This window comes from Mustelus asterias, chromosome 5, assembly GCF_964213995.1.
Source record: "Mustelus asterias chromosome 5, sMusAst1.hap1.1, whole genome shotgun sequence".
In the NCBI taxonomy this organism is placed as follows: domain Eukaryota; kingdom Metazoa; phylum Chordata; class Chondrichthyes; order Carcharhiniformes; family Triakidae; genus Mustelus; species Mustelus asterias.
In genome coordinates, this window is record NC_135805.1 from 5822723 (window position 1) to 5846853 (window position 24131).

The following is a 24131-nucleotide window of genomic DNA, read 5'->3' on the forward strand; positions in this document are numbered from 1 at the left end:
AATGGGAACACAGTGTGAGTGGGGGCAGTAATGGGAACATAGTGTGAGTGGGGGCAGTAATGGGAACACAGTGTGAGTGGGGCAGTAATGGGAACACAGTGTGAGTGGGGGCGGTAATGGGAACACAGTGTAACTGGGGTCAGTAATGGGAACACAGTGTGAGTGGGGCAGTAATGGGAACACAGTGTGAGTGGGGGCAGTAATGGGAACACAATGTGAGTGGGGCAGTAATGGGAACACAATGTGAGTGGGGCAGTAATGGGAACACAATGTGAGTGGGGGCAGTAATGGGAACATAGTGTGAGTGAGGGCAGTAATGGGAACACAGTGTGAGTGGGGGCAGTAATGGGAACACAATGTGAGTGGGGCAGTAATGGGAACACAGTGTGAGTGGGGGCAGTAATGGGAACACAGTGTCAGTGGGGGCAGTAATGGGAACACAATGTGAGTGGGGCAGTAATGGGAACACAGTGTGAGTGGGGACAGTAACGGGAACACAGTGTGAGTGGGGCAGTAATGGGAACACAGTGTGAGTGGGGGCAGTAATGGGAACACAATGTGAGTGGGGCAGTAATGGGAACACAGTGTGAGTGGGGCAGTAATGGGAACACAATGTGAGTGGGGCAGTAATGGGAACACAGTGTGAGTGGGGTCAGTAATGGAAACACAGTGTGAGTGGGGGCAGTAATGGGAACATAGTGTGAGTGGGGGCAGTAATGGGAACACAATGTGAGTGGGGGCAGTAATGGGAACACAATGTGAGTGGGGGCAGTAATGGGAACACAGTGTGAGTGGGGGCAGTAATGGGAACATAGTGTGAGTGGGGGCAGTAATGGGAACACAATGTGAGTGGGGGCAGTAATGGGAACACACTGTGAGTGGGGGCAGTAATGGGAACACAGTGTGAGTGGGGGCAGTAATGGGAACATCGTGTGAGTGGGGGCAGTAATGGGAACACAGTGTGAGTGGGGCAGTAATGGGAACACAGTGTGAGTGGGGGCGGTAATGGGAACACAGTGTAACTGGGGTCAGTAATGGGAACACAGTGTGAGTGGGGCAGTAATGGGAACACAGTGTGAGTGGGGGCAGTAATGGGAACACAATGTGAGTGGGGCAGTAATTGGAACACAATATGAGTGGGGTCAGGAATGGGAACACAGTGTAACTGGGGTCAGTAATGGGAACACAGTGTGAGTGGGGGCAGTAATGGGAACACAATGTGAGTGGGGGCAGTAATGGGAACACACTGTGAGTGGGGGCAGTAATGGGAACACACTGTGAGTGGGGGCAGTAATGGGAACACAGTGTGAGTGGGGGCAGTAATGGGAACACAGTGAGTGGGGCAGTAATGGGAACACAATGTGAGTGGGGCAGTAATGGGAACACAATGTGAGTGGGGTCAGGAATGGGAACAGAGTGTGAGTGGGGGCAGTAATGGGAACACAGTGTGAGTGGGGGCGGTAATGGGAACACAGTGTAACTGGGGTCAGTAATGGGAACACAGTGTGAGTGGGGCAGTAATGGGAACACAGTGTGAGTGGGGCAGTAATGGGAACACAGTGTGAGTGGGGGCGGTAATGGGAACACAGTGTGAGTGGGGCAGTAATGGGAACACCGTGTAACTGGGGTCAGTAATGGGAACACAGTGTGAGTGGGGGCAGTAATGGGACCACAGTGTAACTGGGGTCAGTAATGGGAACACAGTGTGAGTGGGGCAGTAATGGGAACACAGTGTGAGTGGGGCAGTAATGGGAACACAATGTGAGTGGGGCAGTAATGGGAACACAATGTGAGTGGGGTCAGGAATGGGAACACAGTGTAACTGGGGTCAGTAATGGGAACACAGTGTGAGTGGGGTCAGTAATGGGAACACAGTGTGAGTGGGGGCAGTAATGGGAACACAGTGTAACTGGGGTCAGTAATGGGAACACAGTGTAACTGGGGTCAGTAATGGGAACACAGTGTGAGTGGGGTCAGTAATGGGAACACAGTGTGAGTGGGGCAGTAATGGGAACACAGTGTGAGTGGGGGCAGTAATGGGAACACAGTGTGAGTGGGGGCAGTAATGGGAACACAGTGAGTGGGGCAGTAATGGGAACACAATGTGAGTGGGGCAGTAATGGGAACACAATGTGAGTGGGGTCAGGAATGGGAACAGAGTGTGAGTGGGGGCAGTAATGGGAACACAGTGGGAGTGGGGTCAGGAATGGGAACAGAGTGCGAGTGGGGGCAGTAATGGGAACACAATGTGAGTGGGGTCAGTAATGGGAACACAGTGTGAGTGGGGCAGTAATGGGAACACAGTGTGAGTGAGGGCAGTAATGGGAACACAGTGTGAGTGGGGGCAGTAATGGGAACACAGTGTGAGTGGGTCAGTAATGGGAACACAGTGTGAGTGGGGGCAGTAATGGGAACACAATGTGAGTGGGGTCAGGAATGGGAACAGAGTGTGAGTGGGGGCAGTAATGGGAACACAGTGTGAGTGGGGGCAGTAATTGGAACACAGTGTGAGTGGGGCAGTAATGGGAACACAGTGTGAGTGAGGGCAGTACTGGGAACACAGTGTGAGTGGGGGCAGTAATGGGAACACAGTGTGAGTGGGTCAGTAATGGGAACACAGTGTGAGTGGGGGCAGTAATGGGAACACAATGTGAGTGAGGGCAGTATAAAGAGAGAGACCAGTAATGGGAACACAGTGTGAGTGGGGGCAGTAATGGGAATACAGTGTGAGTGGGTCAGTAATGGGAACACAGTGTGAGTGAGGGCAGTAGAAAGAGAGAGACCAGTAATGGGAACACAGTGTGAGTGGGGGCAGTAATTGGAACACAGTGTGAGTGGGGACAGTAATGGGAATACAGTGTGAGTGGGGGCAGTAATTGGAACACAGTGTGAGTGGGGGCAGTAATGGGAACACAGTGTGAGTGGGGGCAGTAATGGGAACACAGTGTGAGTGAGGGCAGTAATGGGAATACAGGGTGAGTGGGGGCAGTAATGGGAACACAGTGTGAGTGGGGGCAGTAATGGGAACACAGTGTGAGTGAGGGCAGTAATGGGAATACAGGGTGAGTGGGGGCAGTAATGGGAACACAGTGTGAGTGGGGGCAGTAATGGGAACACAGTGTGAGTGGGGGCAGTAATGTGAACACAGTGTGAGTGAGGGCATTAATGGGAATACAGTGTGAGTGGGGGCAGTAATGGGAACACAGTGTGAGTGGGGGCAGTAATGGGAACACAGTGTGAGTGGGGGCAGTAATGGGAACACAGTGTGAGTGGGGGCAGTAATGGGAACACAGTGTGAGTGAGGGCAGTAATGGGAACACAATGTGAGTGGGGGCAGTAATGGGAACACAGTGTGAGTGGGGGCAGTAATGGGAACACAGTGTGAGTGGGGGCAGTAATGGGAACACTGTGTGAGTGAGGGCAGTATAAAGAGAGAGACCAGTAATGGGAACACAGTGAGTGAGGGCAGTAATGGGAACACAATGTGAGTGGGGGCAGTAATGGGAACACAGTGTGAGTGGGGGCAGTAATGGGAACACAGTGTGAGTGGGGGCAGTAATGGGAACACTGTGTGAGTGAGGGCAGTATAAAGAGAGAGACCAGTAATGGGAACACAGTGAGTGAGGGCAGTAATGGGAACACAGTGTGAGTGGGGGCAGTAATGGGAACACAGTGTGAGTGGGGTCAGTAATGGGAACACAGTGTGAGTGGGGTCAGTAATGGGAACACAGTGTGAGTGGGGGCAGTAATGGGAACACAGTGTGAGTGGGGTCAGTAATGGGAACACAATGGGAATTTATTTGGCTCGCGGTAAGGAACAAAAAGGATAAAATTACATTGCTTGGTATAAACCGCGGGCACCAACTCCTGGAAATTATACGGATGGATAAATCTGCAAGGAAATGACAAGGAAATATTCTAGATTTGTTGCAGTGCAATACTTCAATTATCCCAATGTAGACTGGAACCATCTGCCTGTTTACACTGGCTGGATCTACCAGATCCATCAATGCCCCCTCTCGCTGCATGACGGTGAGGGGTGCATTCAACAGGATACCCTGTTGACAATGTGGACCAGAAGATCTCACCATCAGCCAATGGCACACTGCCTGTTGCTGCGAAATACGTGGCGGGTTGCATGAAAAATTCCACCACAGGGTATCAAGGACAGATAGAGGCCAGAGTTGCTCAACTGTGCTGAGGATCATTAGTCACAGCATGTTTCATGTCATACATGGAATGCAGGCATTCTTCTTGCTGTTGGGCCATGTGGATAGAGTGATCAGAAAGTTTAGGTTGGCCATGGAAAAGATCAAAGGACAATCAAGACAGAGAGTAATTAATTAGGGCAGAGACAACTTTATTGAAATTTGAAGCAATCTCGTCCCAATAAATTGGAATCAAAACTTGTCAGCTCAAAATGTCACTGACAAATGGACTGCCTTCAAAGTAATAATAATTTGGTACAGTCAAGGTTTATTCCCACAGGAGGGAAAGATTGAACAAACAAATGCAGACTTCTGTGGATGAGAAAAGAGATCGATGATAAATGAAGCAGAAAACGAGTGCATATTGACAAATGTGAGGTGGATAATGTAATTTAGAATCAGGCTAAAAATAGAAGGCTCAATGGGGAATTGGAAAACAAATAAGAGGAGAAAGTATGGTAGGAAGTTGACATAGTTTGAGAATAAAAGGTAAACCTTTTCGGACTGAGGTGAGGAGAAATTTCTTCATTCAGAGAGTGGTGAATGTGTGGAATTCACTCGCACAGAAAGTAGTTGAGGCCAAAACGTCTGATTTCAAGAAGAAATTAGATATAGCTCTTGGGCTAAAGGGATCAAGGGATATGCAGGGGGGGAGGGGATCAGGGGATCAGCCATGATCAAAATGAATGGTGGAACAGGCTTGAAGGGCCAAGTTACCTACTACTGCTTCTAGCTTCTACATTTCTATCTCATTTGGGCCTGTGGTTTTCATTCACTTTTAGGCCCGTTAAAACTGTTAATGCCTCCTCCCTCTAAATGTTAAACTGTTCAAGTGAATCACAATGCCCCTCCCTGATTTCTACCCCTATATTATCCTTCTACGTAGTGAACACAGATACCAAGTTCTTATTTAAAACTTCACCTACGTCTTCCAGCTCCACACACAAATTGCCATGTTGCTACCTAATGGCCCCTACTCCTTCCCTGGCTATCCTCCTGACCTTAAAACACCTTTGGATTTTTCTTTATTTTACTCGACAGCATATTTTCATCTTTGCGCTCCGAATTTATTTTTTAAGTAACCCCCTGCACATCCGAGAAGGCTGTTGAAATGAAGCCATATGGGTAGAACCAAAATGGAGCAACCACATTGCTGGCAGTGTTCTACAGGCTCCATAACATTCTAAGAGAAATAGATATGTTGGAGTGTGAAAGTAATAGAACCTTAGAATCTCTATGGTCCAGAAGGAGGCCATTTGGCCCATCAAATCTGTACCAACTCTCCGACAGAGCATCTCACCCAGGCCCACATCTCTGCCCTATCCCCGTAACCCCCACACATTTCTCCCATTAATCCCCCTAACCTACATATCTTTGGACACTAAGAGGCAATTTAACATGGCCAATTCACCTAACCTGCACATCTTTGGACTGTGGGAGGAAACCAGAGCACCCAGAGGAAACCCACCCAGACATGAGGAGAATGTACAAACTCCACACAAACAATCACCCAAGGTTCAATTTGAGCCCGGGTCCCTGGCGTGTGAGACAGCAGTGCTAACCACCGGTCCCCCCATGCCGACACTATAGTTAAGAAAGCTCATCAACGTCTCTACTTTCTCAGAAGACTAAGGAAATTTGGCATGTCAGCTACAACTCTCACCAACTTTTACAGGGTAGTGACAATGGGCGATTCCAACTTCCCCAACATTAACTAGGGTTAATATAGGGTTAACTATAGTGAAAGGTTTAGAGGGAGCAGAATTCTTAATAAGTATCTAGGAGAACATTTTAAGCCAGTCCATAGAAGGTCCTACAAGAGAGGGTGTGGCCTGGACTTAATTTTAGGTAACAAAACTGGACAATTGGTTGAATTATCAGTGAGGGAGCATTTTGCAGCCAACGATCAGAACTCCATTAGATTCAAGATTGTTATGGAAAAAGGTCAAGGATGGGCCTGAAATCAGAGTTCTAAACTGATTTCAATAAGATCAGGTATGATTTGGCCAGAGTGGACTGGGAGCAGACACTTTTAAGTAAATCTTTGACAGAATTGTGGGAAGCATTCAAGAAGGAAATAGGAAATAGGGCCAACATGTTCCAGTCAAGAAAAAGGGTGGGGCCAACAAACCATTCAATGAAAAGTAAAAGGGAGGATTATGACAGATTTTGAGAGCTCAGAACAGCAGTAAGGATAGGCAACAACACCTCCTCCACAATCATCCTCAGCACAGCCACAAGGCTGTGTTCTCAGCCCCCTACAATACTCCTATGTCATAGGTCACCTATGACTGTGCGGCCAAATTCCACTCCAATTCAATTTTCAAGTTTGCTGATGACACCAACATAGTGAGTCGGATCTCAAACAATGACGAGTCAGAGTACAGGAATGGGAAAGAGAATCTGGTGAACTGGTGCAGCAACAATAATCTCTCCCTCAATGTCAACAAAATGAAGGAGATTGTCATCGACTTCAGGAAGTGTAAAGGAGAACATGCCCCTGTCTACATCAACAGGGGTGAAGTAGAAAGGGTTGAGAGCTTCAAGTTTTTAGGTGCCCAGATCACCAACAACCTGTCCTGGTCCCCCCCCCATGCCGACAATATAGTTAAGAAAGTCCACCAACTTTCTCAGAAGACTAAGGAAATTTGGCATGTCAGCTACGACTCTCACCAACTTTTACAGATGCACCATAGAAAGTATTCTTTCTGGTTGTATCACAGCTTGGTATGGCTCCTACTCTGCCCAAGACCTCAAGGATCTGCAAAAGGTCGTGAATGTAGCCCAATCCATCACGCAAACCAGCCTCCCACCCATTGACTCTGTCTACACTTCCCGCTGCCTCGGCAAAGCAGCCAGCATAATTAAGGACCCCACGCACCCTGGACATTCTCTCTTCCACCTTCTTCCTCCGGGAAAAAGATACAAAAGTCTGAGGTCACGTACTAACCGACTCAAGAATAGCTTCTTCCCTGCTGCTGTCAGACTTTTGAATGGACTTAACTTGCATTAAGTTGATCTTTCTCTACACCCTAGCTATGACTGTAACACTACATTCTGCACTCTCTCCTTTCCTTCCCTATGAACGGTATGTTTTGTCTGTACAGCGCGCAAGAAACAATACTTTTCACTGTATGATAATACATGTGACAATAATAAATCAAATCAAAAATCAAATCCCTGTTCTTGTCTATGTCATTTGTTCTGAAATAGACAAGACGAACTGGATTTATTTCCTCCTTTTTCAAGATCCTTTCCAGCTGATTTGAAATAACTCTTACCCTGAAACATATTCTTCAAGATTCTTGTTCTTGACTGCCAACAAAGTTATCTATCCCCCAGTTACAGAGTCTGCTATTACAACCACATTTTTATTCTACTCTTTTCTGCCTTGGACAGTCTTCTGAGTCACGTTGCCTTGGTCTGCATTTGGAATGGCCTCCCTGCAGTCTTCCTCCTTTGTCTCACATACAGCGAGTACAGTTGTTTCTTAAGGGAAGATGGTGGCATAATCGTAAGGTCACTAGACTAATAATCTAGGGGCCCAGGCTAATGCTCTGGAGACATGGATTCAAAATCCAGATGGTGAAATTTAAATTCAATTATTAAATCTGGAATATAAAGCTAGTCACAGTAATAGTGCCTATGAAGCTATTGCCAATTGTTGTAAAAACCCATCTGGTTCACTAAGCATTCCAAGATGGCGCTGGAGCATGGCAACTTCTTGCAAGCTGTGCCCAGCGTACCCTCTAATTCTATCTATTACTCTCATTCTATGTTTTTAAAACTTTATTCTAACTTATTAAGTTGATCTTTCTCTACACCCTAGCTATGACTGTAACACTACATTCTGCACTCTCTCCTTTCCTTCTCTATGTACGGTATGCTTTGTCTGTTTGTCGCACAAGAAACAATACTTTTCACTGTATACTAATATATGTAACAATAATAAATCAAATCAAATCAAAAATAATGTCCTCTAGGGAAGGAAAGCTGCCATTCTTACCTGGTCTGGCCTACATGTGACTCCAGACTCACAGCAATGTGGTTGCCTCTTCACTGCCCTTTGAAAAGCCCTAGCAAGCCACTCAGTTCAAGGAACTTGGGGATGGGCAACAAATTCTATCCTTACTCACAGCCCACAAAATAATTTAGAAACAGAATTAACCTTTTATATTGATGACCACTTCTGCAGGATGTTTTTGATTTGATTTGATTTATTATTGTCACATGTATTAAAATACAGTGAAAAGTATTGTCTCTTGCGCGCTATACAGACAAAGCACACCGTACATAGAGAAGGAAAGGAGAGAGTGCAGAATGTAGTGTTACAGTCATAGCTAGGGTGTAGAGAAAGATCAACTTAATACGAGGTAGGTCCATTCAAAAGTCTGATGGCAGCAGGGAAGAAGCTGTTCTTGAGTCGGTTGGTATGTGACCTCAGACTTTTGTATCTTTTTCCCAATGGAAGGTGGAAGAGAGAATGTCCGGGGTGCATGGGGTCCTTGATTATGCTGGCTGCTTTGCCAAGGCAGTGGGAAGTGAACACAGAGTCAATTAAATCCCAGCTTTAAAACTGCACAGAAACTCCTCCTTCTTTATGTTTCAGAGTCCCTCTGATTGTTTGAGCTGGATGGAGATGTTTGAGCTGGAGATGTTTGAGCTGGAGATGTTTGAGCTGGAGATGTTTGAGCTGGAGATGTTTGAGCTGGAGATGTTTGAGATGGAGATGTTTGAGCTGGAGATGTTTGAGCTGGAGATGTTTGAGCTGGATGGAGATGTTTGAGCTGGAGATGTTTGAGCTGGAGATGTTTGAGCTGGGGATGTTTGAGCTGGATGGAGATGTTTGAGATGGAGATGTTTGAGCTGGAGATGTTTGAGATGGAGATGTTTGAGCTGGAGATGTTTGAGATGGAGATGTTTGAGCTGGAGATGTTTGAGCTGGATGGAGATGTTTGAGATGGAGATGTTTGAGCTGGAGATGTTTGAGATGGAGATGTTTGAGATGGAGATGTTTGAGCTGGAGATGTTTGAGATGGAGATGTTTGAGCTGGAGATGTTTGAGCTGGAGATGTTTGAGATGGAGATGTTTGAGCTGGAGATGTTTGAGCTGGGGATGTTTGAGCTGGATGGAGATGTTTGAGATGGAGATGTTTGAGCTGGAGATGTTTGAGATGGAGATGTTTGAGATGGAGATGTTTGAGATGGAGATGTTTGAGCTGGAGATGTTTGAGCTGGATGGAGATGTTTGAGATGGAGATGTTTGAGCTGGAGATGTTTGAGATGGAGATGTTTGAGATGGAGATGTTTGAGATGGAGATGTTTGAGCTGGAGATGTTTGAGATGGAGATGTTTGAGCTGGAGATGTTTGAGCTGGAGATGTTTGAGATGGAGATGTTTGAGCTGGAGATGTTTGAGCTGGATGGAGATGTTTGAGATGGAGATGTTTGAGATGGAGATGTTTGAGCTGGAGATGTTTGAGCTGGATGGAGATGTTTGAGATGGAGATGTTTGAGATGGAGATGTTTGAGCTGGGGATGTTTGAGATGGAGATGTTTGAGATGGAGATGTTTGAGATGGAGATGTTTGAGCTGGAGATGTTTGAGATGGAGATGTTTGAGATGGAGATGTTTGAGATGGAGATGTTTGAGCTGGGGATGTTTGAGCTGGAGATGTTTGAGCTGGAGATGTTTGAGCTGGAGATGTTTGAGCTGGAGATGTTTGAGCTGGGGATGTTTGAGATGGAGATGTTTGAGATGGAGATGTTTGAGATGGAGATGTTTGAGATGGAGATGTTTGAGATGGAGATGTTTGAGATGGAGATGTTTGAGATGGAGATGTTTGAGATGGAGATGTTTGAGATGGAGATGTTTGAGATGGAGATGTTTGAGATGGAGATGTTTGAGATGGAGATGTTTGAGATGGAGACGTTTGAGATGGAGATGTTTGAGATGGAGATGTTTGAGCTGGAGATGTTTGAGATGGAGATGTTTGAGATGGAGATGTTTGAGATGGAGATGTTTGAGATGGAGATGTTTGAGATGGAGATGTTTGAGATGGAGATGTTTGAGCTGGAGATGTTTGAGATGGAGATGTTTGAGCTGGATGGAGATGTTTGAGCTGGAGATGTTTGAGATGGAGATGTTTGAGCTGGATGGAGATGTTTGAGCTGGAGATGTTTGAGATGGAGATGTTTGAGATGGAGATGTTTGAGATGGAGATGTTTGAGATGGAGATGTTTGAGATGGAGATGTTTGAGATGGAGATGTTTGAGATGGAGATGTTTGAGATGGAGATGTTTGAGATGGAGATGTTTGAGCTGGGGATGTTTGAGATGGAGATGTTTGAGATGGAGATGTTTGAGATGGAGATGTTTGAGATGGAGATGTTTGAGATGGAGATGTTTGAGATGGAGATGTTTGAGATGGAGATGTTTGAGATGGAGATGTTTGAGATGGAGATGTTTGAGATGGAGTTGTTTGAGATGGAGATGTTTGAGATGGAGATGTTTGAGATGGAGATGTTTGAGCTGGAGATGTTTGAGATGGAGATGTTTGAGCTGGAGATGTTTGAGATGGAGATGTTTGAGATGGAGATGTTTGAGCTGGATGGAGATGTTTGAGCTGGATGGAGATGTTTGAGCTGGAGATGTTTGAGATGGAGATGTTTGAGATGGAGATGTTTGAGATGGAGATGTTTGAGCTGGAGATGTTTGAGATGGAGATGTTTGAGCTGGGGATGTTTGAGATGGAGATGTTTGAGCTGGGGATGTTTGAGATGGAGATGTTTGAGCTGGATGGAGATGTTTGAGATGGAGATGTTTGAGCTGGATGGAGATGTTTGAGATGGAGATGTTTGAGATGGAGATGTTTGAGCTGGAGATGTTTGAGATGGGGATGTTTGAGCGGGAGATGTTTGAGCTGGATTGAGATGTTTGAGCTGGGGATGTTTGAGCTGGATTGAGATGTTTGAGCTGGGGATGTTTGAGATGGAGATGTTTGAGCTGGGGATGTTTGAGCTGGAGATGTTTGAGATGGAGGTGTTTGAGATGGAGATGTTTGAGATGGAGATGTTTGAGCTGGAGATGTTTGAGATGGAGATGTTTGAGCTGGAGATGTTTGAGATGGGGATGTTTGAGCGGGAGATGTTTGAGCTGGATTGAGATGTTTGAGCTGGGGATGTTTGAGCTGGATTGAGATGTTTGAGCTGGGGATGTTTGAGATGGAGATGTTTGAGCTGGGGATGTTTGAGCTGGAGATGTTTGAGATGGAGGTGTTTGAGATGGAGATGTTTGAGATGGAGATGTTTGAGATGGAGATGTTTGAGATGGAGATGTTTGAGATGGGGATGTTTGAGCTGGAGATGTTTGAGCTGGAGATGTTTGAGCTGGGGATGTTTGAGATGGGGATGTTTGAGCTGGAGATGTTTGAGCTGGAGATGTTTGAGCTGGATTGAGATGTTTGAGCTGGAGATGTTTGAGCTGGAGATGTTTGAGATGGAGATGTTTGAGCTGGATTGAGATGTTTGAGCTGGAGATGTTTGAGCTGGAGATGTCTGAGATGGAGATGTTTGAGATGGAGATGTTTGAGATGGAGATGTTTGAGCTGGAGATGTTTGAGATGGAGATGTTTGAGATGGAGATGTTTGAGCTGGAGGTGTTTGAGCTGGAGATGTTTGAGATGGAGATGTTTGAGATGGAGATGTTTGAGATGGAGATGTTTGAGCTGGAGATGTTTGAGATGGAGATGTTTGAGCTGGGGATGTTTGAGATGGAGATGTTTGAGCTGGATGGAGATGTTTGAGATGGAGATGTTTGAGCTGGATGGAGATGTTTGAGATGGAGATGTTTGAGATGGAGATGTTTGAGCTGGAGATGTTTGAGATGGGGATGTTTGAGCGGGAGATGTTTGAGCTGGATTGAGATGTTTGAGCTGGGGATGTTTGAGCTGGATTGAGATGTTTGAGCTGGGGATGTTTGAGATGGAGATGTTTGAGCTGGAGATGTTTGAGATGGAGGTGTTTGAGATGGAGATATTTGAGATGGAGATGTTTGAGATGGAGATGTTTGAGCTGGAGATGTTTGAGATGGAGATGTTTGAGCTGGAGATGTTTGAGATGGGGATGTTTGAGCGGGAGATGTTTGAGCTGGATTGAGATGTTTGAGCTGGGGATGTTTGAGCTGGATTGAGATGTTTGAGCTGGGGATGTTTGAGATGGAGATGTTTGAGCTGGGGATGTTTGAGCTGGAGATGTTTGAGATGGAGGTGTTTGAGATGGAGATGTTTGAGATGGAGATGTTTGAGATGGAGATGTTTGAGATGGAGATGTTTGAGATGGGGATGTTTGAGCTGGAGATGTTTGAGCTGGAGATGTTTGAGCTGGGGATGTTTGAGATGGGGATGTTTGAGCTGGAGATGTTTGAGCTGGAGATGTTTGAGCTGGATTGAGATGTTTGAGCTGGAGATGTTTGAGCTGGAGATGTTTGAGATGGAGATGTTTGAGCTGGATTGAGATGTTTGAGCTGGAGATGTTTGAGCTGGAGATGTCTGAGATGGAGATGTTTGAGATGGAGATGTTTGAGATGGAGATGTTTGAGCTGGAGATGTTTGAGATGGAGATGTTTGAGATGGAGATGTTTGAGCTGGAGATGTTTGAGCTGGAGATGTTTGAGATGGAGATGTTTGAGATGGAGATGTTTGAGATGGAGATGTTTGAGCTGGAGATGTTTGAGCTGGGGATGTTTGAGATGGGGATGTTTGAGCTGGAGATGTTTGAGATGGAGATGTTTGAGCTGGGGATGTTTGAGATGGAGATGTTTGAGCTGGAGATGTTTGAGATGGAGATGTTTGAGATGGAGATGTTTGAGATGGAGATGTTTGAGCTGGAGATGTTTGAGCTGGATGGAGATGTTTGAGATGGAGATGTTTGAGATGGAGATGTTTGAGCTGGAGATGTTTGAGATGGAGATGTTTGAGCTGGGGATGTTTGAGATGGAGATGTTTGAGCTGGAGATGTTTGAGATGGAGATGTTTGAGCTGGAGATGTTTGAGCTGGAGATGTTTGAGCTGGAGATGTTTGAGCTGGGGATGTTTGAGCAGGATGGAGATGTTTGAGATGGAGATGTTTGAGATGGAGATGTTTGAGATGGAGATGTTTGAGATGGAGATGTTTGAGATGGAGATGTTTGAGATGGAGATGTTTGAGATGGAGATGTTTGAGATGGAGATGTTTGAGATGGAGATGTTTGAGATGGAGATGTTTGAGCTGGAGATGTTTGAGCTGGGGATGTTTGAGATGGAGATGTTTGAGCTGGTGATGTTTGAGCTGGGGATGTTTGAGATGGGGATGTTTGAGCTGGAGATGTTTGAGCTGGAGATGTTTGAGCTGGGGATGTTTGAGCTGGAGATGTTTGAGCTGGAGATGTTTGAGATGGAGATGTTTGAGATGGAGATGTTTGAGCTGGAGATGTTTGAGCTGGGGATGTTTGAGATGGGGATGTTTGAGCTGGAGATGTTTGAGCTGGAGATGTTTGAGCTGGGGATGTTTGAGCTGGAGATGTTTGAGCTGGAGATGTTTGAGCTGGAGATGTTTGAGATGGAGATGTTTGAGCTGGAGATGTTTGAGATGGAGATGTTTGAGATGGAGATGTTTGAGCTGGAGATGTTTGAGCTGGAGATGTTTGAGATGGAGATGTTTGAGATGGAGATGTTTGAGCTGGAGATGTTTGAGATGGAGATGTTTGAGATGGAGATGTTTGAGATGGAGATGTTTGAGCTGGATGGAGATGTTTGAGATGGATGGAGATGTTTGAGATGGAGATGTTTGAGATGGAGATGTTTGAGATGGAGTTGTTTGAGATGGAGATGTTTGAGCTGGAGATGTTTGAGATGGATGGAGATGTTTGAGATGGAGATGTTTGAGATGGAGATGTTTGAGATGGAGATGTTTGAGATGGAGATGTTTGAGATGGAGATGTTTGAGCTGGAGATGTTTGAGATGGAGATGTTTGAGATGGAGATGTTTGAGCTGGAGATGTTTGAGATGGGGATGTTTGAGCTGGAGATGTTTGAGATGGGGATGTTTGAGCTGGAGATGTTTGAGATGGGGATGTTTGAGCTGGAGATGTTTGAGATGGAGATGTTTGAGCTGGAGATGTTTGAGATGGAGATGTTTGAGATGGAGATGTTTGAGATGGAGATGTTTGAGCTGGAGATGTTTGAGCTGGATGGAGATGTTTGAGATGGAGATGTTTGAGATGGAGATGTTTGAGCTGGAGATGTTTGAGATGGAGATGTTTGAGATGGAGATGTTTGAGCTGGAGATGTTTGAGCTGGAGATGTTTGAGATGGAGATGTTTGAGATGGAGATGTTTGAGATGGAGATGTTTGAGCTGGAGATGTTTGAGCTGGGGATGTTTGAGATGGGGATGTTTGAGCTGGAGATGTTTGAGATGGAGATGTTTGAGCTGGGGATGTTTGAGATGGAGATGTTTGAGCTGGAGATGTTTGAGATGGAGATGTTTGAGATGGAGATGTTTGAGATGGAGATGTTTGAGCTGGAGATGTTTGAGCTGGATGGAGATGTTTGAGATGGAGATGTTTGAGATGGAGATGTTTGAGCTGGAGATGTTTGAGATGGAGATGTTTGAGCTGGGGATGTTTGAGATGGAGATGTTTGAGCTGGAGATGTTTGAGATGGAGATGTTTGAGCTGGAGATGTTTGAGCTGGAGATGTTTGAGCTGGAGATGTTTGAGCTGGGGATGTTTGAGCAGGATGGAGATGTTTGAGATGGAGATGTTTGAGATGGAGATGTTTGAGATGGAGATGTTTGAGATGGAGATGTTTGAGATGGAGATGTTTGAGATGGAGATGTTTGAGATGGAGATGTTTGAGATGGAGATGTTTGAGATGGAGATGTTTGAGATGGAGATGTTTGAGATGGAGATGTTTGAGATGGAGATGTTTGAGATGGAGATGTTTGAGCTGGAGATGTTTGAGATGGAGATGTTTGAGCTGGGGATGTTTGAGATGGAGATGTTTGAGCTGGTGATGTTTGAGCTGGGGATGTTTGAGATGGGGATGTTTGAGCTGGAGATGTTTGAGCTGGAGATGTTTGAGCTGGGGATGTTTGAGCTGGAGATGTTTGAGCTGGAGATGTTTGAGATGGAGATGTTTGAGATGGAGATGTTTGAGCTGGAGATGTTTGAGCTGGGGATGTTTGAGATGGGGATGTTTGAGCTGGAGATGTTTGAGCTGGAGATGTTTGAGCTGGGGATGTTTGAGCTGGAGATGTTTGAGCTGGAGATGTTTGAGCTGGAGATGTTTGAGATGGAGATGTTTGAGCTGGAGATGTTTGAGATGGAGATGTTTGAGATGGAGATGTTTGAGCTGGAGATGTTTGAGCTGGAGATGTTTGAGATGGAGATGTTTGAGATGGAGATGTTTGAGCTGGAGATGTTTGAGATGGAGATGTTTGAGATGGAGATGTTTGAGATGGAGATATTTGAGCTGGATGGAGATGTTTGAGATGGATGGAGATGTTTGAGATGGAGATGTTTGAGATGGAGATGTTTGAGATGGAGTTGTTTGAGATGGAGATGTTTGAGCTGGAGATGTTTGAGATGGATGGAGATGTTTGAGATGGAGATGTTTGAGATGGAGATGTTTGAGATGGAGATGTTTGAGATGGAGATGTTTGAGATGGAGATGTTTGAGCTGGAGATGTTTGAGATGGAGATGTTTGAGATGGAGATGTTTGAGATGGAGATGTTTGAGCTGGAGATGTTTGAGATGGGGATGTTTGAGCTGGAGATGTTTGAGATGGGGATGTTTGAGCTGGAGATGTTTGAGATGGGGATGTTTGAGCTGGAGATGTTTGAGATGGAGATGTTTGAGCTGGAGATGTTTGAGATGGAGATGTTTGAGATGGAGATGTTTGAGATGGAGATGTTTGAGCTGGAGATGTTTGAGCTGGATGGAGATGTTTGAGATGGAGATGTTTGAGATGGAGATGTTTGAGCTGGAGATGTTTGAGATGGAGATGTTTGAGATGGAGATGTTTGAGCTGGAGATGTTTGAGCTGGAGATGTTTGAGCTGGAGATGTTTGAGATGGAGATGTTTGAGATGGAGATGTTTGAGATGGAGATGTTTGAGCTGGAGATGTTTGAGCTGGGGATGTTTGAGATGGGGATGTTTGAGCTGGAGATGTTTGAGATGGAGATGTTTGAGCTGGGGATGTTTGAGATGGAGATGTTTGAGCTGGAGATGTTTGAGATGGAGATGTTTGAGATGGAGATGTTTGAGATGGAGATGTTTGAGCTGGAGATGTTTGAGCTGGATGGAGATGTTTGAGATGGAGATGTTTGAGATGGAGATGTTTGAGATGGAGATGTTTGAGCTGGGGATGTTTGAGATGGAGATGTTTGAGCTGGAGATGTTTGAGATGGAGATGTTTGAGCTGGAGATGTTTGAGCTGGAGATGTTTGAGCTGGAGATGTTTGAGCTGGGGATGTTTGAGCAGGATGGAGATGTTTGAGATGGAGATGTTTGAGATGGAGATGTTTGAGATGGAGATGTTTGAGATGGAGATGTTTGAGATGGAGATGTTTGAGATGGAGATGTTTGAGATGGAGATGTTTGAGATGGAGATGTTTGAGATGGAGATGTTTGAGATGGAGATGTTTGAGATGGAGATGTTTGAGATGGAGATGTTTGAGATGGAGATGTTTGAGATGGAGATGTTTGAGCTGGAGATGTTTGAGATGGAGATGTTTGAGCTGGGGATGTTTGAGATGGAGATGTTTGAGCTGGTGATGTTTGAGCTGGGGATGTTTGAGATGGGGATGTTTGAGCTGGAGATGTTTGAGCTGGAGATGTTTGAGCTGGGGATGTTTGAGCTGGAGATGTTTGAGCTGGAGATGTTTGAGATGGAGATGTTTGAGATGGAGATGTTTGAGCTGGAGATGTTTGAGCTGGGGATGTTTGAGATGGGGATGTTTGAGCTGGAGATGTTTGAGCTCGAGATGTTTGAGCTGGGGATGTTTGAGCTGGAGATGTTTGAGCTGGAGATGTTTGAGCTGGAGATGTTTGAGATGGAGATGTTTGAGCTGGAGATGTTTGAGATGGAGATGTTTGAGATGGAGATGTTTGAGCTGGAGATGTTTGAGATGGGGATGTTTGAGCTGGAGATGTTTGAGATGGAGATGTTTGAGCTGGAGATGTTTGAGATGGAGATGTTTGAGATGGAGATGTTTGAGATGGAGATGTTTGAGCTGGAGATGTTTGAGCTGGATGGAGATGTTTGAGATGGAGATGTTTGAGATGGAGATGTTTGAGCTGGAGATGTTTGAGATGGAGATGTTTGAGCTGGATGGAGATGTTTGAGATGGATGGAGATGTTTGAGATGGAGATGTTTGAGATGGAGATGTTTGAGATGGAGTTGTTTGAGATGGAGATGTTTGAGCTGGAGATGTTTGAGATGGATGGAGATGTTTGAGATGGAGATGTTTGAGATGGAGATGTTTGAGATGGAGATGTTTGAGCTGGAGATGTTTGAGCTGGATGGAGATGTTTGAGATGGAGATGTTTGAGATGGAGATGTTTGAGCTGGAGATGTTTGAGATGGAGATGTTTGAGCTGGGGATGTTTGAGATGGAGATGTTTGAGCTGGAGATGTTTGAGATGGAGATGTTTGAGCTGGAGATGTTTGAGCTGGAGATGTTTGAGCTGGAGATGTTTGAGCTGGGGATGTTTGAGCAGGATGGAGATGTTTGAGATGGAGATGTTTGAGATGGAGATGTTTGAGATGGAGATGTTTGAGATGGAGATGTTTGAGATGGAGATGTTTGAGATGGAGATGTTTGAGATGGAGATGTTTGAGATGGAGATGTTTGAGATGGAGATGTTTGAGATGGAGATGTTTGAGATGGAGATGTTTGAGATGGAGATGTTTGAGATGGAGATGTTTGAGATGGAGATGTTTGAGATGGAGATGTTTGAGCTGGAGATGTTTGAGATGGAGATGTTTGAGCTGGGGATGTTTGAGATGGAGATGTTTGAGCTGGTGATGTTTGAGCTGGGGATGTTTGAGATGGGGATGTTTGAGCTGGAGATGTTTGAGCTGGAGATGTTTGAGCTGGGGATGTTTGAGCTGGAGATGTTTGAGCTGGAGATGTTTGAGATGGAGATGTTTGAGATGGAGATGTTTGAGCTGGAGATGTTTGAGCTGGGGATGTTTGAGATGGGGATGTTTGAGCTGGAGATGTTTGAGCTCGAGATGTTTGAGCTGGGGATGTTTGAGCTGGAGATGTTTGAGCTGGAGATGTTTGAGCTGGAGATGTTTGAGATGGAGATGTTTGAGCTGGAGATGTTTGAGATGGAGATGTTTGAGATGGAGATGTTTGAGCTGGAGATGTTTGAGATGGGGATGTTTGAGCTGGAGATGTTTGAGATGGAGATGTTTGAGCTGGAGATGTTTGAGATGGAGATGTTTGAGATGGAGATGTTTGAGATGGAGATGTTTGAGCTGGAGATGTTTGAGCTGGATGGAGATGTTTGAGATGGAGATGTTTGAGATGGAGATGTTTGAGCTGGAGATGTTTGAGATGGAGATGTTTGAGCTGGATGGAGATGTTTGAGATGGATGGAGATGTTTGAGATGGAGATGTTTGAGATGGAGATGTTTGAGATGGAGTTGTTTGAGATGGAGATGTTTGAGCTGGAGATGTTTGAGATGGATGGAGATGTTTGAGATGGAGATGTTTGAGATGGAGATGTTTGAGATGGAGATGTTTGAGATGGAGATGTTTGAGCTGGGGATGTTTGAGCTGGAGATGTTTGAGATGGGGATGTTTGAGCTGGAGATGTTTGAGATGGGGATGTTTGAGCTGGAGATGTTTGAGATGGAGATGTTTGAGCTGGAGATGTTTGAGATGGAGATGTTTGAGATGGAGATGTTTGAGATGGAGATGTTTGAGCTGGAGATGTTTGAGCTGGATGGAGATGTTTGAGATGGAGATGTTTGAGATGGAGATGTTTGAGCTGGAGATGTTTGAGATGGAGATGTTTGAGCTGGGGATGTTTGAGATGGAGATGTTTGAGCTGGAGATGTTTGAGATGGAGATGTTTGAGCTGGAGATGTTTGAGCTGGAGATGTTTGAGCTGGAGATGTTTGAGCTGGGGATGTTTGAGCAGGATGGAGATGTTTGAGATGGAGATGTTTGAGATGGAGATGTTTGAGATGGAGATGTTTGAGATGGAGATGTTTGAGATGGAGATGTTTGAGATGGAGATGTTTGAGATGGAGATGTTTGAGATGGAGATGTTTGAGATGGAGATGTTTGAGATGGAGATGTTTGAGATGGAGATGTTTGAGATGGAGATGTTTGAGCTGGAGATGTTTGAGATGGAGATGTTTGAGCTGGGGATGTTTGAGATGGAGATGTTTGAGCTGGAGATGTTTGAGCTGGGGATGTTTGAGATGGGGATGTTTGAGCTGGAGATGTTTGAGCTGGAGATGTTTGAGCTGGGGATGTTTGAGCTGGAGATGTTTGAGCTGGAGATGTTTGAGATGGAGATGTTTGAGATGGAGATGTTTGAGCTGGAGATGTTTGAGCTGGGGATGTTTGAGATGGGGATGTTTGAGCTGGAGATGTTTGAGCTGGAGATGTTTGAGCTGGGGATGTTTGAGCTGGAGATGTTTGAGCTGGAGATGTTTGAGCTGGAGATGTTTGAGATGGAGATGTTTGAGCTGGAGATGTTTGAGATGGAGATGTTTGAGCTGGAGATGTTTGAGCTGGAGATGTTTGAGATGGAGATGTTTGAGATGGAGATGTTTGAGCTGGAGATGTTTGAGATGGAGATGTTTGAGATGGAGATGTTTGAGATGGAGATGTTTGAGCTGGATGGAGATGTTTGAGATGGATGGAGATGTTTGAGATGGAGATGTTTGAGATGGAGATGTTTGAGATGGAGTTGTTTGAGATGGAGATGTTTGAGCTGGAGATGTTTGAGATGGATGGAGATGTTTGAGATGGAGATGTTTGAGATGGAGATGTTTGAGATGGAGATGTTTGAGATGGAGATGTTTGAGATGGAGATGTTTGAGCTGGAGATGTTTGAGATGGAGATGTTTGAGATGGAGATGTTTGAGATGGAGATGTTTGAGCTGGAGATGTTTGAGATGGGGATGTTTGAGCTGGAGATGTTTGAGATGGGGATGTTTGAGCTGGAGATGTTTGAGATGGGGATGTTTGAGCTGGAGATGTTTGAGATGGAGATGTTTGAGCTGGAGATGTTTGAGATGGAGATGTTTGAGATGGAGACATCTCCTGTTGTTTTGCTCAGGACAGTTTCAATGTCCAGAAACTCCCATATTCTGTAGACTTGACACAACCTGTTCTGCCACATCTTAGACCAGCTGTAGTTTATGAATTAAATTAGTCAAAATCTTTCTTCAATGATCATTTGTATTTATATTAAGTAGTTTACCAACTAAGCTGTGATTTAACACAGTACCTATACTTTCCTTATGTAAATTACTGCCTGAGTTTAGAGAATAAAATTGCAAAACTTACCAACTAATCATCTACTTGCTCATCCAATGAATGCTTCTGTACTATAGCTTTGAGGTCTCACTGACTCCCACTCTCTCTCTCACATTACTCCGGATTTTGTAAAACACCAAAATAAAACCTCTTATCTCACTGCACCAAATTCCAAAAATGCTCTGTAGATTAGTACTCCACTAAACTATGCTACTTATTTCACCAAAAGCAGAATCAAACAACTAGAAGGCTTGAAAACAAAGGCGAGGAAATTTTGCTCCATCGACACAAAGCCCTGGTTAGGCTCCGTTTGGAGAAAAACAGAACACATTCGCCAGAATGTTACCAGAGTTCCAAGGGTTCGATTATGCAAAATATTTAGGAAAACAGGCATTGGATTTTCTGGAATATGAAAGATTAAGGGATGATCTAACTGAATTTTTAACAAAATTAATTGATAGAGGTTATTTATTCTTTGATAGAATGTGGGAATTCCTGCCTGTCCCTCATTGATGTGGTGGTGGCCTGCTGCCTTCTTGAACTGCTGCAGTCCATGGAGTGATGGTGCTCCCATTATACTGTTTGGTAAACATTTCAGAATTTTGACCCAGCAACAACAGAGGGACAGTGATATATTTTCAACTCAGGATGACCCAACAGGGAACTTGCAGGTGGTGGGGTTATCATTTGTCTCCGGCCCTTGTCCTTCTAGGCGGTAGAGGTTGGGGGTTGGAGGTGTTGCTAAACAAATTTTGGTGAGTTACTGCAGTGCACTGTGCAGATGGTACACACTACAACCACTGTGCACTGGTGGTGGATGAGTTGCTGATGAACTTGCTGCTTTATTGTACATGGTGTCATGTTTCTGGAGCTGCAGTCTTTGAGGTGCAGGATGAAGTGCATGAGGATAAAGTCAGAAAGCGGTGCTTTTGAGCCCAAGGGTTAATTGTGCTGTGCATCTCCAAGAGCTGAAAGAGTAAAACTATCCAACTTACCAGGATTGCCACGTTTCAGGCCATGCTCAATGACAGCAATAATAGCAATGGAAGTCACCACGGTAACACCAATCATCTGTAGTCTGATGTCGAGCCATTGCACAGCGACATTGCCAGTGTAAAGGCAGCGCTGGTTCAGCTCAAGGCGGCGACTATTCTCTTCCTCAAACCTGAACACATAACAAGAGAAAACTTAGCAAAAACTATACAAACCAATCAGACAACAACATCTACATTATTAATAAATGAACTGAATTGAAATGAAGGTAACTAAGGACCTCATATTGAGTGCATACGGGTAACAATATTGGAAAGATGAGTTAAATATTGAAGGAGGCCTTCAAGATAAAGCCTTGAATGTAGAGCCGACACTACTCGGATTGTTTGGAGTATCTGATGGGCAATACAGACCAGGTGGGTCAAGCTCGATTTATATAAAACATCCAATGCAACATGCTTGTACTTGGTATGGGCCCAATCAGCAGAAGCTATGTGGGCACACTGGAATATAATTTGGATGCAAGATAAGCTCAAAGCTCAACTTCTGGGCATGTGTTTCAGCATTACAACTCCATCATCAACATAGTCAACAGCATGATAAAAGCAAAAGACTGCGGATACTGGAATCTGAAACAAAAACAGGAAATGCTGGAAAATCTCAGCAGGTCTGACAGTATCTGTGGGAAGAGAATAGAGCCAACATTTCGAGTCTAGATGACCCTTCGTCAGAGCCCTGATGAAAGGTCATCTAGACTCTGATGATCTTTGTCAAAGGCAGATCGTGCCTTACGAGCCTGGTGGAGTTCTTCGGAAATGTGACTAAACACATTGACGAAGGGAAAGCGGTAGATGTGGTTTATATGGATTTTAGCAAGGCGTTCGATAAGATCCCCTATGCAAGGCATCTCGAAAAGGTGAGAGGGCATGGGATCCAAGGGGCTGCTGCCCTGTGGATCCAGAACTGGCTTGCCCAAAGGAGGCAGAGAGTGTGTATAGATGGGTCTTTTTCTAAATGGAGGTCGGTCACCAGTGGAGTGCCCCAGGGATCTGTTCTGGGACCCTTGCTGTTTGTCATTTTCATAAATGACCTGGATGAGGAAGTGGAGGGATGGGTTGGTAAGTTTGCCGATGACACGAAGGTTGGTGGGGTTGTGGATAGTCTGGAGGGATGTCAGAAGTTACAGAGGGACATAGATAGGATGCAAGACTGGGCGGAGAAGTGGCAGATGGACTTCAACCCAGATAAATGTGTAGTGGTCCATTTTGGCAGGTCAAATGGGATGAAGGAGTACAATATTAAGGGAAAGACTCTTAGTACGGTAGAGGATCAGAAGGACCTTGGGGTCCGGGTCCATAGGACTCTAAAATCGGCCCCGCAGGCGGAGGAGGTGGTTAAGAAGGCGTATGGTGTGCTGGCCTTTATCAATTGAGGGATTGAGTTTAGGAGTCCAGGGATAATGATGCAGCTATATAAGACCCTCGTCAGACCCCACTTGGAGTACTGTGCTCAGTTCTGGTCACCTCATTACAGGAAGGATGTGGAAAAGATTGAAAGGGTGCAGAGGAGATTTACAAGGATGTTGCCTGGATTGAGTGGGATGCCTTATGAGGATAGGCTGAGGGAGCTCGGTCTTTTCTCCTTGGAGAGATGTAGGATGAGAGGAGACCTAATAGAGGTATATAAGATGTTGAGAGGCATAGATCGGGTGGACTCTCAGAGGCTTTTTCCCAGGGTGGAAATGGCTGCTACGAGAGGACACAGGTTTAAGGTGCTGGGGGGTACAGGGGAAATGTTAGGGGGAAGTTTTTCACACAGAGGGTGGTGGGCGAGTGGAATCGGCTGCCGTCAATGGTGGTGGAGGCAAACTCAATAGGGTCTTTTAAGAGACTCCTGGATGAGTACATGGGACTTAATAGGATGGAGGGTTATAGGTAGGCCTAAAAGGTAGGGATGTGTTCGGCACAACTTGTGGGGCCGAAGGGCCTGTTTTGTGCTGTAGTTTTCTATGTTTCTATGTTTCTATCTAGGCTCTGAAGAAGGGTCATCCAGACTCGAAACATTGGCTCTCTCCTCTCCCCACAGATGCTGTCAGACCTGCTGAGATTTTCCAACATTTTCTGTTTTTTTGTAGCCAATGCCATGTTGGTCTTATCATTTTTAGGCATCACTGGAGGCTATCTTTAATCAGCTCAATTTAAATATGTACAGAAGGACTGTGCATTTCCAAAATGCGTAAGTCAAGAACATTATAGTAGCAAAATACTGCGGATGTTGGAAATTGGAAATAAAAACAGAAAATGCTGGAAAAACCCAGCAGGTCTGGCAATATCTATGGAAGAGAAACAGAGTTAACATTTCAAGTCTGTCTGACCTTTCTTCAG

General features: G+C 45.0%; 1 protein-coding gene across 1 annotated transcript in view; it reads right to left on the reverse strand.

The window, feature by feature from the left end:
• Positions 1–24131, reverse strand: part of abcc10 (ATP-binding cassette, sub-family C (CFTR/MRP), member 10) — a 183184-nt gene that overhangs the window by 144358 nt on the left and 14695 nt on the right. Inside the window, exon 4 of the mRNA XM_078213518.1 lies at positions 21750–21919. Within this exon, the coding sequence (XP_078069644.1) occupies positions 21750–21919 (170 nt within the window). The remainder of the gene's footprint in view (positions 1–21749; positions 21920–24131) is intronic.